Source organism: Pieris brassicae, chromosome Z (genome assembly GCF_905147105.1).
Source record: "Pieris brassicae chromosome Z, ilPieBrab1.1, whole genome shotgun sequence".
Classification (NCBI taxonomy): Eukaryota; Metazoa; Arthropoda; class Insecta; order Lepidoptera; family Pieridae; genus Pieris; species Pieris brassicae.
The window spans coordinates 7,395,490-7,409,554 of NC_059680.1; the positions used below are offsets into that span (position 1 = coordinate 7,395,490).

The following is a 14,065-nucleotide window of genomic DNA, read 5'->3' on the forward strand; positions in this document are numbered from 1 at the left end:
ACAGTAGATTATAATACGCAAATATCTATGTATTTTGTGTATAAAACTATACCTACTTGTTATATTAATATCATAACTTGGCACAAAGTTACTAAGTCGGAGTGTAAAATAACAAAATCGTAAATTTTGATATGATATTACTTCAGACATCTTTATTTAAATTTTTGATTATGCCGGCCACTACGGCGCTAATTTTAGATTATTTCAATGATATTTTTTATTCAATTGGCCCAGAATCTAATATTATATGCCTTTTTACGATAATCATTAATCTCGGCAATGCCAATAAATTTACCGGTGGTAAAAATGGGTAAACTAAACCTCATGTTTAAAACGCATTATCTAAACATTTCACGACGTATAATATTTTGTACAATCTAAATGTAATAGGTAGGTATACGATTTATAAAAATAATATGTAAAATTCAAAAATTTTACATTGAAGATTAAAAATCTCTCAAAAATAATATTCCAAAGTGCGCTAACATCAAACTCACAGTCGGGTATTTATTTATCATTATTCAAGTTAAATTGCGACAGCAAAGTGTAGTTTTAGTTTGTGACCTTTATTTCATACTAGCTAATAAAGATTTTGAAGAAGTGCTTTTAAGGTGTGTTTATACACTTAAAGTTAAAAGGAAATAATTTTGATTACAAACTAAAATTATTTTCATCTAAATAAAATTTAACCTGTGCTCACGGCTCAGTTTAAATACGAATTTCAATAGGTATCTAAGAAAATTACAAAAGACACAAATTTGGTGTAATTGTTAATTCATTATATTAAGCTTAAATTTAAAGTGAATTATGTGCATTACTACTTAAAGGGAACACAATCGTATATTTTACAATAGATAGACATCTATCTATAAGCATAATACAATGTTGTACAAGTCAAAATAATTTAAAATGTATAGACTTTCAAATAATTTAAATAGTTTTCATAAGAATTTCAATAACAAAAAGTATCTTTTTACATTTCATAATAATGTATACAAAAAATAAACAATGAGAAAATAAACATAATTATCACACAATTATAACAACAAATATTATTTTAATTACAGAAATAATTATTTACATAACATATAAAAGCACCGACAGTTGCTTTCAAAGCTTTATCGTAAACTAGACATGATAAAAATTGAACACATTATTTTTAAACGATGTGTCTAAAATCAAATATTATACAATTTACTTCCATTTTCACGAATTATTTAATCTAAGTGCTTCATAAGTTTGTGCTCGATAATTTTATATAATATGGGTCGTTTGAGATGATGGTAAAAATATGCAGAGGCGAGCAACTGGAACACTTTAGTGAGCAGATTCAAAAAAGTCAAAACAAAACTACTTTTTATTTTAATTTCACCCTTTTGAAATGAAGCCTTAGCATATTGGCTCTGTGGAATGTGTTATATTAAAATGAGAACTTATATAACCAACACCTCAAACGTCAAGAGTTTTTGCTACGTAGAACGAATAGTTTTATATCGAACTTAAAAAAATAAGTCATACATTTATATTTTTATATTAGAGACTTCCGAAAACTAAGACCAATAAAAGCTTATTACTTAAGGAATAAAAACACCACATTACTTTCCAATTTAAGACTTGGTTTCGTTTTCGGAAGCGTTCTGATTACACTCTGTATCGTGAAGCGCAAAAGAGGTTTTCAGATATTGCATTATTGTATCTACAGCTATAGTGCATCAATCAATATAAAAGATCAATAAGCGTGAATATTCACACATAATATTTACAAACTTACGTCCTATTCGTATGTCTAGCCTATTTCGAGACTACTGCGATATTTTGAGCTAAAAATTAAATATACAATATCACCTCAAACCCGTTACCCCTATATATGCTGGCATGTAAATGAAAAAAGAATACTTATTACTATTTATTATTATTGACGGAATTCAGCGAGTACATTGTCAAAAAGTTACATCGTTGTGTGTGGTTCCGATAAAATACTAAAGAAAAAGAAATATTTTAGTTCAATTCATATGCATTGCCTAGGTAACTTTACACTTATCACAGATAATTAAAGTACAAAGAATTCAGGTTCAACCAAATAATTAATGCAACGTCCATTTTGGTATGGTAAGGCGCAAAGACTGAAAATCAGCCTGTATTCTAGTAATATGTAATAATAGGATTCAACAGGAAGGTATCATATAGCAATGTGTTGTAATTGATTAATAATTTTGTTGTAAGCTTTTTTTTCGAGGCTTTCGGAAAGTCACCTGTATATTTTCTCTATTGAATACGTTAAAGTAATAAATTTACTTTAAATAAAATATAACCTCTATAAAATAAACTCTTTAAAAATTTTGCATTTTAATTGTTACCGTCAAAAATATTAAATAGTTATTTTCTTGGCTTTATGATTTTCGTTGTAAAAGACTTAAGTATATAAAACCTTTAAATGTGCAAGTAGATAACCCGTACCTACTGTGCAAGCACTGTCAGTCTCAATTGGAAACTCGTATAAGTAAAAACATATGCATTTAATGCGATGTTAGTATGATACTGAAGCAACGACTATTACTTAAAAATATAAACGTATTATTTAAAATCAATACTGGCAAAAAGATAAACGAATAAACAAATTCTAAGTGCATTAACTAGAGTAATCTGGCACTCTTAAACATTTTTAAATACTATAAGTTAAATTTAACTACAAAAGGCAAATTTTCGTCTAGGATAACTAATTATTTATGAATATTAGTAAAATATGTTAGTTTTTACATATTAATAAATGTATAATTAAAAACCGAATGTATTTTAAGCCCTAATTCCTTCGTATTCAAAAACTAAATCAGTCTGCTTACACTGTTTCAAATAGTAAATTTTCTTTACGCTGTAATGAAACCCGACACAGACGTAATAAGTTTGATTATATTAATATTATATGGAAAAGTCTTATAAGAACGTTTAAGTTTGTATGAATAACGCTTTAGTCTGTGGCAATACAGTGAATATAACAACGACGCTTTGAGGGTGTAAATTGTGGTATTTTAAAAACGGTAATTGTTGTTTAGAACCTATAACAGTAAAATTAACGTTTGAATTCGACGGCGTAATAAAAGTTATACTTCGTCACGAGAATAGCTGAAATTTTGAATGTCTTTTTAATTTAAAAGGTCATGAATGTAACATAATACCTCATTTTAGGCCTGATGTTCCTACAAAAGTGTGCATAGTTATGATAATTATTATATTTAAAAGTGTGATATATAGATCGTGTTAGACATTAAACTACTTTCGTTAATTAGCCACGAATCACCTCAATTATAATAAAATATTGGAAAATAAATAAGAAAATATTGTGATGTAAAATTTCACCTATCACTTATAATTCTTATACTATGGATTAAACACCGATTAACAGCCACGTTATGTTTACGTAATTTAAAGGTTCCTTAAAAGTTACTGTTGTTATAAAATTTATTTAAATCATGTTCCAGTAAAACTTGCCTTGTCGTTTGTACAGCGGATCAAAATTATCTAAAGGTAAAAATACATAGACAATAAAACTCCTAATACTAAATTAGGTATACATGGAGTTCTAGCAAGGAAGAGGAAAGGTAAACGTCGTGGAAGATTAGGATCAGTTCTTGGAATTTCTTACATACAAAGGAAGTTTTGTGTGACGTATCGAATACTATATAAAACAACTACAAAGTTTAAACTGATATAACGGAACAATTACACGGTCACAGAATGTCAGTCTCATATACTTTGTTTGTGGTGGCAAACGAGTCGCATTTATCCTGTGCGGGGAGCGTCTCGGAACTATCGCCTCTTTTCCTCTCACTATCGCCGGCTAAGTGAGTCATGCTGCCCGATATGTTAGCCGGGGCCAGATTTAAGTTCATTTTGGTGAGTAAATTCGATTCACTGCCCGTCTTCTTTAAGTCTGGATGGTTACCAATGGGCAACGTGGGTCCGCTACGTTGTATCATTTGTAAGCGGGCGTATTGTTCTTGGAGAGCCTTTTGTTTTTTAAGTAATTCTTGGTGCCGTTGTTCGAGAAGAGACTGACGTGCTTGGGCGTTCGCGTCGTTTTGTTCGGTTATGTCAGTACAGGGTGGCGAGGGGGGTGAAGTGGGCGAAGCGAGGGGCGAGCGGGATGTGGTACGGGGCGGTGGGGGCGGCGGGGCTCGGCGCGCGGCCATTGCGAGCAATTCTGGATGTCTCTCGGGAACTGGTGGTTTGGGCGGATGCTGCCCGCGGGCACGGACAGGCGGCGAGGCGTCCGTGTCGCTTCCACTGGGATAGGAATGCAGCCTTCTCAGAGGCCCGTCGCCTCTGCCGTTCCTCTCCGCGGGCTTGGCAAACGTCTGCAGCTCGTCTAGTAGCGCATCGAGGGCGTTCTCTGGCCGCAAGTCCGTTGTTCCCCGGGACGTACACACTCGCCCGCCGCCGGCTGCCTATACCAGTCCATGCTACTTTAGTTCAATAATTTATTCATTAACGCACACAGAAACATGATTTCTCTTCTCCTTAATAGATTTTTTAATTGAGAAAAGAAACCATGTTCAGCTAACATATAAACATTGACAGAAACATTTAGTAACAACCATACATTAATAGAAAAATCCATTAAGAACAATCAGTATTCACAATATTTATATAGCTAGTCTTAATGGCCACCACAATCATTCAAAGAGAAAATAAAACGTATAAACACGAGGCGATTGCCGTAACACCGTAGAAGAATACTTAACAAAAGAATCACATAGAACGTTTAAATTTTCTTCTACGGCACAAAAAAAAACAAAAAATCTAACCTAAGATTTAAGGACGACATGGTGGTAATATTTCGGAAACGGGTGTAGAAATTATTTAAGAAGAAATAACAATACGGAAATATTTTATTATTGTTGTGATAAAAAGTAGCAATGCATTAATTAATAAGATAAGAGATTTCACTCTTAACAATTGTGACGATTTTGCCATTAGTCAAAATTTTAAACGTGTTTGTGGTTAAATAACTGTGGATGAATATTAAAACCTACGACTACTCTGAAAGCTCTATTAGTGATATTGAATATAGGGAAACAATACAATATGTAAGCTTGTAACTACTTTATTCGCGTTAATAACTTGTAATGTAAGTTTATAAGCGTAATTACTGTTAAAATTATATTACCTGTGATCCGGATGCGGGAATTAATTTCATATTTCATGATTTGAGGTTCAGGAAGGGAAACAATTGTATTACGAATATAAACCTAAGGTATACAGGAAATGTGCTAATTCTAGCTATCGTAATAATTACGTGCAATTATTATCGGGATGTTAACCGTTAAAAATGGGAACTGGACGGGGAACAAACATCTATGGAAGATAGGTATAGAGTTAGTTTCCAAGATAATGTGAGCCGCTTCTGGTATCGACAACGTGCTGCAACAAAAACAAAAACGCCAAGATGCAATCTATTAAGCGAATACTAGTGTCATGCCGTGTTGAACAGTGAAATGTATTAAATGTATGAGCTGTTTGCTGACCGAGCCTTTACAACAACAGTACCTTTTTTAAACTACAGTATATTGCGAAACTTTACAAAATACATCCAACGCAATGTTTATGACTAGTGTTAGTAATGTGATAATATTATATTGAATTTTTATAGTGAAACATGTGGCATATCTATTTTTCCGTTATAACAGTGTAGTTCTGCATTATCGGAAATAAGGAGACAAGGTTCATGTAAAATGTAATATATACTAAACACTAGGTACCAACGCTGCTGGCTATTGTAAAATTAAATTGATATTGTTTTGTATGAGAGAGTACATGATTACTCACTACGAATATAGATCATGCTGTAACAATATACATAATAATAACAATAACAAAGTTAGCGATCACATTAATATGTCTCATCACAAAGAATTTGCTAAGAATATTAAAAAAAATTGAATTTAACTTTCAGCCTAAGTTGGCATCCACATAATACCTATATATTATAGTTTGATATAAATTTAAATTGAGTAAATTATTGGAACATATATTATGTGGAATTCCATGAACTGAGAGATATTAAAAATGTATTTTTTTAGGAAGAATGTGAACAATATTAACAAAATTATTAAGCTGAAAGTTGTCTTTAATCAGATAAAACGACTTATGAAAGCGACTGCTCAAGCTCTTTAAATTAGCAATTTAAACATGGTATACACGTGTAAATGTATTAATTAAATAATATTTAATAAATATAATTCACCACATTTACATTGCAATAAGCCTCACAAGCTTCATGGACATATTGTTTAGAGAAAAATAATTTCTGTTAGCATGCGTACCGATTGACTTTTCAATAGTGTCTGAACTGGAAAAAAATATGTAAAACGTCTATAAATTTAGTCACGATACAGCGAAATATCTTACAATATCGCTAAAGCTTTTGTGCGTCATGCCTACATGAAGTAACGAATGTGTCAAATCACACAAATAGATGATACAAAACTTAAAGTAAAAGACGAACGTGATAAAACTATATAAATAATTCGAAACGCAGTAAATGAATAATAAATAATGTATATAAATTACGAAGAGCTTAATTACTCGTTAATAACTATAGCTTCTCTGAAGTATTGGCTCTGTCTCCACGCGTACTGACGGGATACGGAAAAAAGACGTTGAAATTCATCATTAAACAATACGATTACAACATAAGTTCATCATCGTGGGGACGCAAATACCTAACTGCTCAACAAGCACTAAGTATACGCGAGAGACAAATTGTATGGAAATTTTCAACCTTTTTTTTTTAAATTGTTTAAAGTCTTGATTCATACAATTTATCCCGAAGTAAAGATAGAGAGCAGAATACAACTCGACTTTTTAATTATTTAAAGGTTTCACTTACAATATTACAATATAATCTTGCGGAGAGAAATACCTAAAACTATAACATGTTAATTACTAATATAAATCGATTAACGAATCCGGACGCATTTGTCCGTAAGCGTTAATCATTGACTTAAATTATAAAATAAATGTATTAAAATTGGCATTATTTTCCTTAAGCGAGGGCAAAAGTACAATATTGGAAGTGCATTGGTTGCAGGGTAAGTGCAAAAGAATATCTTATATATTCTGTTTGCTGTACATATCACACTCTGATTTTTCGCCTTGTACAAATACACCGTAGGCTTAATTGATTACTGAAAAATGCCACAAGTTTCGAAATATTTACATTTTCCGGTTGCTCGGTTAGGGTTGTGCGAAAAAGCCAGTTATCGGGCGGTGCCTTTTAAAAGTAAAAGGGGTCGAATGGATTCGTATGAGCAAGAATTGTAACATGCATGTTTAAAAATTATACACACCAATTAGTTAAAGAGGAAGTTGTTTTTTTTTACAAATACAGAGTGTGACGTACATATTGTTTATAAAAATAGAATTCTTACATATGCCAATTTCATTAGAACAAATCTTGACGTAAATTTTCTTAACACTAACAATTTTGTGGGCCAGAATACACAAGAAGAAAATTTATAGATCATTCACAAAGGGTGATAGCGGATATATAAAGTTAAGGATTCTTAAACTATATATAGTAAATGGAAGAAAAATAAGCATCTACCTCTAAGGACTACATTTTGATCGTTCAGGATTAAATAGTGCATGAATAGTTGAGAAAATGATAAATGGTTACGTGTAATGTGAAAAATGAAAATAAAATATGGCAGAGTTTCTGCCAAAAGCCTCGAGGATTGAGTGAGGAAGCAAACGAAAAATATCTAGTACTCATTCCGCAAAATAGTGGAAGTGTCGGAAAAAAATGCAAATTTTAAACTTTTGGCAAACCTGCAATTGTTAAGCGAATCTTTAGTACACATCACGAACCAAGAGAATTGACCTAGCAGAGAGTACTGATCGTATTGGAATATTCATATATTGGTTCTATACTCTATTCCAAAGATGGGACAAAGTGAAATCTTCTGCGACACATATTAAAAAAAAATTAATGTAGCAATTAAGACTGGTTTTATTTGCACGCACACGAACATACATGGACCGGGCGTATAAATCTAGTGTTGGAAAGCACTGTTAAAAATAGTAAGTTTATACGAGGCGAGTAGAACCTCTACTGCCTCCAAGTAAACCCACAAGTAGAATTTTGGTATTCGTAAATTTCATGTTTTAACTCCATTATATTTTGTTTTTTGACTGCTCGCTTGAATAATACACGAATCATTTATTGAAATAATAAAATATTCTAATAAAACAACTTAGGCGTAGGCCGTTGGAATAGAGTATAGATATAATATAATAAAATTTCCTAATTAATGAATTAATAATATATATGAAATAATGATACCTTGTTAGTCTGTGAGACGTGGCAAGTTGATTCAGAGTGATATTCCTCAGAAGATGGTCCAGCGGTGGTAGAACTTTGAGAGGAAGTTGGTGAAACACGTCCATCGCTCATTGGAAGACGTTGTTCTTGTACACATGCCAATCTATGGATTTTTTTTATCAAAAATTTACTTGAAACTATCAGAAATTATACTGTAATGCCCGACTTCATGCATAATACTTATAAAATATTGGAATCAGGTTAAGGTTGTCATAATTATATTTTTTACTAGGGTAGGCCATTCGTGGCATTTTGTCCCTTATTTCAAATTCGGATTTTAAATTTTTCATAAGCAATCCCAATTAGTATTGTCTTTTGTTAACATAGCTTTTACACATTAAGAAAACACTTTTTAAACGGATTGAAGCTATGTATTATTAATATTAAGACTTTTTGTCTTCAGTCACCGTGACCACCAACGCTGTAAAGCACGTAAAAAAATTTAAAATTATGTAAATAATTATAAGTTTTTAATAATAATACATAGCTTCAATCCGTTTAAAAAGTGTTTTCTCAATCCCAATTAGTTAAATAAATAAATTACATAGCTCCAAATGCCTAACTATGCTACGAGTATAGAAATCGGACGAAAATATTAAAATACTTTGGTTATATATTTAAACGCTAGATGGCGCTGACCTTGTATTAGCTGCTAGCTGGCTAATATTGAAAATGAACCCTGCATGAATGAAATGAATGAAAAACTAAGGCAAATAGTATTAAAAATTCTGAAATATACCTTTTTAAAGTAACAAGAGTCCCAGTTAGTTTCTTACATCGACGTAATGCCAACTCTAACCGCTCTGGTTCTTCTTCTAGCATCTTCTCTTTACGCACCACCTAGAATTAAATAATTTGGTGCTATATAAATTATATTTATCATTAATGTACTACAAGTTAGTCTGCGTTAAATATTTGTGTAAGAAATCTTACATCGCCATCTAGTGGTTACGAGGAAGACTATTCATACTAAATCTCATATAATTAATATTTTAGTTTACTAGTCATAATTCGGTTGACCTTTGTTGTACCGGAGCCGAAAGATTGCGCTGTAGACAGTAAAAGCCGTGAAAGAATTCACCGTTTCAATTTAGATACGCGCTTAAACGAAAAAGCGTATTTTTTACACTTAAAGACTTAAATATATTACGTATCATGAAATCGTATGTTGTTTAAGAATATATAGGCTTATATAAAATAATTTAAATCCAATTATATGCGTTTATATTAGTGACATAAATGTAAATGGCCGACAATGCACTAGTGAGCCTAATGAAATGGGCCTGTTTGCCCCCTGTTCCATTAAAAAGATACGGATGGCTGACATCCCTATTATTAAAATAGTAAAAAATTAAAATACCTTTTCCATTTCAGCTGCTAGTTTCACCTTCATTGTTTCCTGAAGAACGGGGAACTTCAATTTCCAGTCAGCTACAGTTTTGCTACTCTTCGATAGGACCATTGCAATGCGTTCAATGTCTGCCATGTTGACTCGAGTTTCCCTGTAATGTATAAGGAAGTGAATACTTCAAGATTATCTTTTAATTATAAAATAAATATATGACTTTAATGTAATTTTGTCTATGTTTAATAACTATGTTTCTACTAAATCATAATAAATCTTAAAAAAGTATATAAAACTATATTTAATACATTATTTTTTCGCGTTTCAGCAGTCAACATAAATATGCGTTGAATATTAGGTATTTTTTAAGTGAGTAAATTATTTTATTACTTCGCTTAGAAAGCATCACATATATTTTTGATTTATTTATCAATGGCGCTACAACCTTTTTTTTAGGTCTCGGCCTCAGATTTCTGTATCTATTTCATTATCATTTGTTAATCGAATAGGCAAGTAGGTGATCAGCCTTCTGTGCCTGACACACGCCGTTGACTTTTTGGGTCTAAGGCAAGCCGGTTTCCTCACGATGTTTTCCTTCACCGTTCGAGGAAATGATAAATGAGCACATAGAAAGATTGGTGCACAGCCGGGGATCGAACCTACGACCTCAGGGATGAGAGTCGCACGCTGAAGCCACTAGAGCAACACTGCTCTACAAAATTTATTTATATTTCTATTAAACGTTAAATTAATGTTAAAAGTCTGAAAACACTCACAATCTGTTAGCAGCTTGTCCGCGAAGCCGCTCTACAGTTGCTTCTAGTTCATATAAATCATTTTCTAACAAAAGCATGTCTTGACGGTAAATTTCTTCCTCTCGCGTCAGTTGCTGTAACAAAAATATGAATTTTAACAATTAGCTTAACTTTGAAAGCTTGTATATGTGAAGATATTGTGAAATCAAACTAATTTTTTTCAAAAATGTGACCAAGTTTTTATTAAAGTATTATTATAAAACTACAACGCGAATACGGAAATGGGTACGTAAACGGATGGTTGGTTTGAGCGTGACTGATGAATTTGTGATAGTAATTATAAATTATAACATAAACAATTAAAACATCTTCCGTAATTAAATATAACTCTTATAAAAAAGTAATAATTTACATTAAAAATGTTTTTATGTTCATTTAAATAACCCAACAAAACGTCAACATTGTCGTATTCGTTTGTATACGATATGATAATTATTGATCAAACTGTTTATACTATATTTTTGTAATTTAGGATAATGGTAACCCACTATAAAAAATTCTATTTGTTTCCATGAAACATTTAAAAAACATATAAAACTTACGGATTCCGGGTCTTCCTCACAAAACCTTGCAGCGAGTGTACCAATTTTCACTATAGTATCAGCCATCATTTGTCTCATCTGCATCGCGTGAGATAATGTGGTACGACGTAGGTTACGAGTCTGTGAATTGTTGGTGAAGGCTTTATTTCATACATAAACAAATTGGGATTAAAATTCGCAAACGATTAAATATTTCGCTGCGCAGTGTTATATTGTGTTCAGTGTACTGCGTGTATGTTTTGTGTAGCATCATACCTCTATTCTGAGATCTCGGCTCTGTTTTTGAAGATGATGGAGCTCACTAAAGAAGTCCAAGGTTACGGTGACCGTATAGGTCTTTTGAGGGGCTAATGCCAACGGCTGACTAACGAGGCCAGCTGGTTTAGGTGGTGGTGCTGGCTTATGTCGATCGCGTTCTGCAATAGCAACCATTAAAATTGCAATACATGATTTGACACAAAAAGTCCGATTTAAGCTTAGAGCTACTTTACAATAGTGATGAAGATACCACGGTAATAAGCATGATTTGTATTGGAAATTGTTTATAATTCTACACAATTGAAAAGTTCTTTAAAGTATGAAATGTAAATAAGTGATGATATTTGCAGTTACCTTGTGATGATGTCCTCGGCAATGTGGATGACTTGATTGCCGGTTTTGTTGGTTTTGTATCAGCTTGTTATGGCAAAGAAGTAAGCGGAAAGAAATCAAATATAAGAATTATGAATATGGTTTATGATTTTAACTACGAAAGAGGGCATACTGGTTCTTCATTCTAACTATGGAAAATACTTGATGTTGATTATGCCACAAATATTTGTTTATAAATTTTTTTGGTAAAAAAACGCTATTCACATTCATTCACAGCGCTATTGCAGTAGTTTATTTTCACTTTTCATTTGGTTTGTTTCAGAGAAAACACATTCAATACATTAAGGAAGTCGTGATTTTTAAACAAGAATATAAAGAAGTGTCCGCCTTTAACAAACATGGTAGCAAAGTGAATTGTAAAAACGGTTTAGAAATGTACCTACTACAGTGAAATATAAAATTTATAAAAAATTAAAAATCTTTCATTTTTATAACCGGAGATAAATTTCATAACGGTTAAAAATGTCATATACACGAATTAGAAGAGAATTAACCGTGGTATGGAAGTGAATGGACGAAACATACAAATACTATCCATTATCTGAAAAATAAATAACACAAACACAAACAAATCTTTACCCTAACTTAGATTGATAAAATTTTTTATATATTTAAATATTTACCTGCATGCTGAGGAGAATGCTGTTTCGGTGAGTTCATGTCTGGAGGATCATCGCTGAATGATACCGATTTCTCGAACGACACAGATTTCTCTGAAAGTATTTAGTGTTTGGTGAATACTTGGATATAATCGGTATGTTCACACCAAAATTAGGTATTTTGCCAGACTTGGACTACATATACGACAGTTTATTAGGAAAAGTGATCGTAATAGAAGCGAAGTTCTGTTGGTGTACGTAGAGACGCAAGATATAGTGAGGGATGTTTCGGAATTGAAAGATAATATAAGAAGTGCACATGTATGGAGTTTTTCACTAAGAATGAAACAAGTTATATTCAAAATATACAAAAATGAACATTTTAATTAATGACTTATAACTTTTGTTGAATATCATCACCAGAAAGATACATGATACGTTACAATTTGCATGCAACAATAATTTTACTCATTTTCTCTCAATATATCATTCAACATTAATTTAATTTGAAAATAAAACGGCCAGAAATAAAATAAAATCATAAGACCCAAAGAAATCAATAGCAATTATTATCTGATATGCATCAACCATACATACTAACATGACTGCTTCATTTCAACGAAAGCCTGACTACAAGAACATATTATTTTTACATAATATCACTGAATATAATGCTGCACACATTTTAATATGCAACTACTGTAGTACAACTATGGAACATTAGTCCATCATAGTATTTTTTAAGTTACATAATATTATACGTCGTATTAACGTACGCAATATTCTAAATCTTACTTGAACTATACAGCAACTGTTGCGCAATCAATGATTTGTAAACTACATTTAATGAGAACGATTGCATCAAGATCATATCGATTAATTTATGTCGAATTAATTATGCCCAATACAAATGTATGATAAGATGATAGTAAGGAAACAAAATCACACGATCGAACAAGCAAGCGGTTGTTTGGCGTGATAATGTGCGGATTCATTAAAATGCATTGCGAATGTTGTAATTTGCAAACAGGAACTTTTTCCCACTAATGTTCGTGCATTAGAAAGGGCCAATTTTCTTGTGCGTCTCATATAACACGAAATTGAATATAATTTTGCGGTAAGCCTGAAACCCACTGATATTTCAATTAGATAACATTTATCCAGTGTACAAACTCAACATTAGCATTACACCATCACAGATCCAATCCGCATTCAATAACTTACGAAATCTCTCCCTCCCCAATTTGGGAGGTCTCTCGGCGCTGGCAAAATGTCCGGCATCTGAGTGCAGGAAAACGCAATCCATATTAACTCGATATGGCCTTCATTAGCCGAATTAGACACGTTAGAATTTCAAACAAATAAATTTGTATAAATTGTTCTTAACAAATTATAAACTAGCGTTCTGTTTATTGTAGGGAAATCTGGAACTCACCTTGATTAGCACGTGGCGGATGAAAATCTTGTCTGGGAGCCACCGCGGGTGTTGGTGTGCTTCCAGGTACCTGAAGAGCTTTTTGGACTAGTCCAGTAAGATTTGCGAGTTGTCGTTCCATTTTTTCTACTCTTAGACGTTGCATATCATCAACGGGCGGACCCAACCTATTTATTTTATGGATAATTACTTTTACTGCTAGAATTCAAGAATTATTTATTATTCGCAAGGCTTATAATTATTGTGGCCACAATAACGCACAGCATTATTCATATTTCACCAAATTAACATCATTTCA

General features: G+C 32.2%; 1 protein-coding gene across 2 annotated transcripts in view; it reads right to left on the minus strand.

Annotated features, from left to right (window-relative positions):
- Positions 1–1,061: 1,061 nt before the first annotated feature.
- LOC123718391 (coiled-coil domain-containing protein AGAP005037) overlaps positions 1,062–14,065 on the minus strand; it is a 41,965-nt gene continuing 28,961 nt past the window's right edge. For both annotated transcript variants that reach the window (XM_045674808.1, XM_045674807.1), the window contains exons 13-23: positions 13,768–13,934; positions 13,557–13,613; positions 12,357–12,446; positions 11,695–11,757; positions 11,338–11,498; positions 11,083–11,202; positions 10,502–10,614; positions 9,741–9,882; positions 9,120–9,220; positions 8,342–8,483; positions 1,062–4,442 (exon numbers count right to left, since the gene is read on the minus strand). In XM_045674808.1, coding sequence (XP_045530764.1) covers positions 3,726–4,442; positions 8,342–8,483; positions 9,120–9,220; positions 9,741–9,882; positions 10,502–10,614; positions 11,083–11,202; positions 11,338–11,498; positions 11,695–11,757; positions 12,357–12,446; positions 13,557–13,613; positions 13,768–13,934 — 1,873 coding nt within the window. In that variant the 3' untranslated portion in view covers positions 1,062–3,725. The remainder of the gene's footprint in view (positions 4,443–8,341; positions 8,484–9,119; positions 9,221–9,740; positions 9,883–10,501; positions 10,615–11,082; positions 11,203–11,337; positions 11,499–11,694; positions 11,758–12,356; positions 12,447–13,556; positions 13,614–13,767; positions 13,935–14,065) is intronic.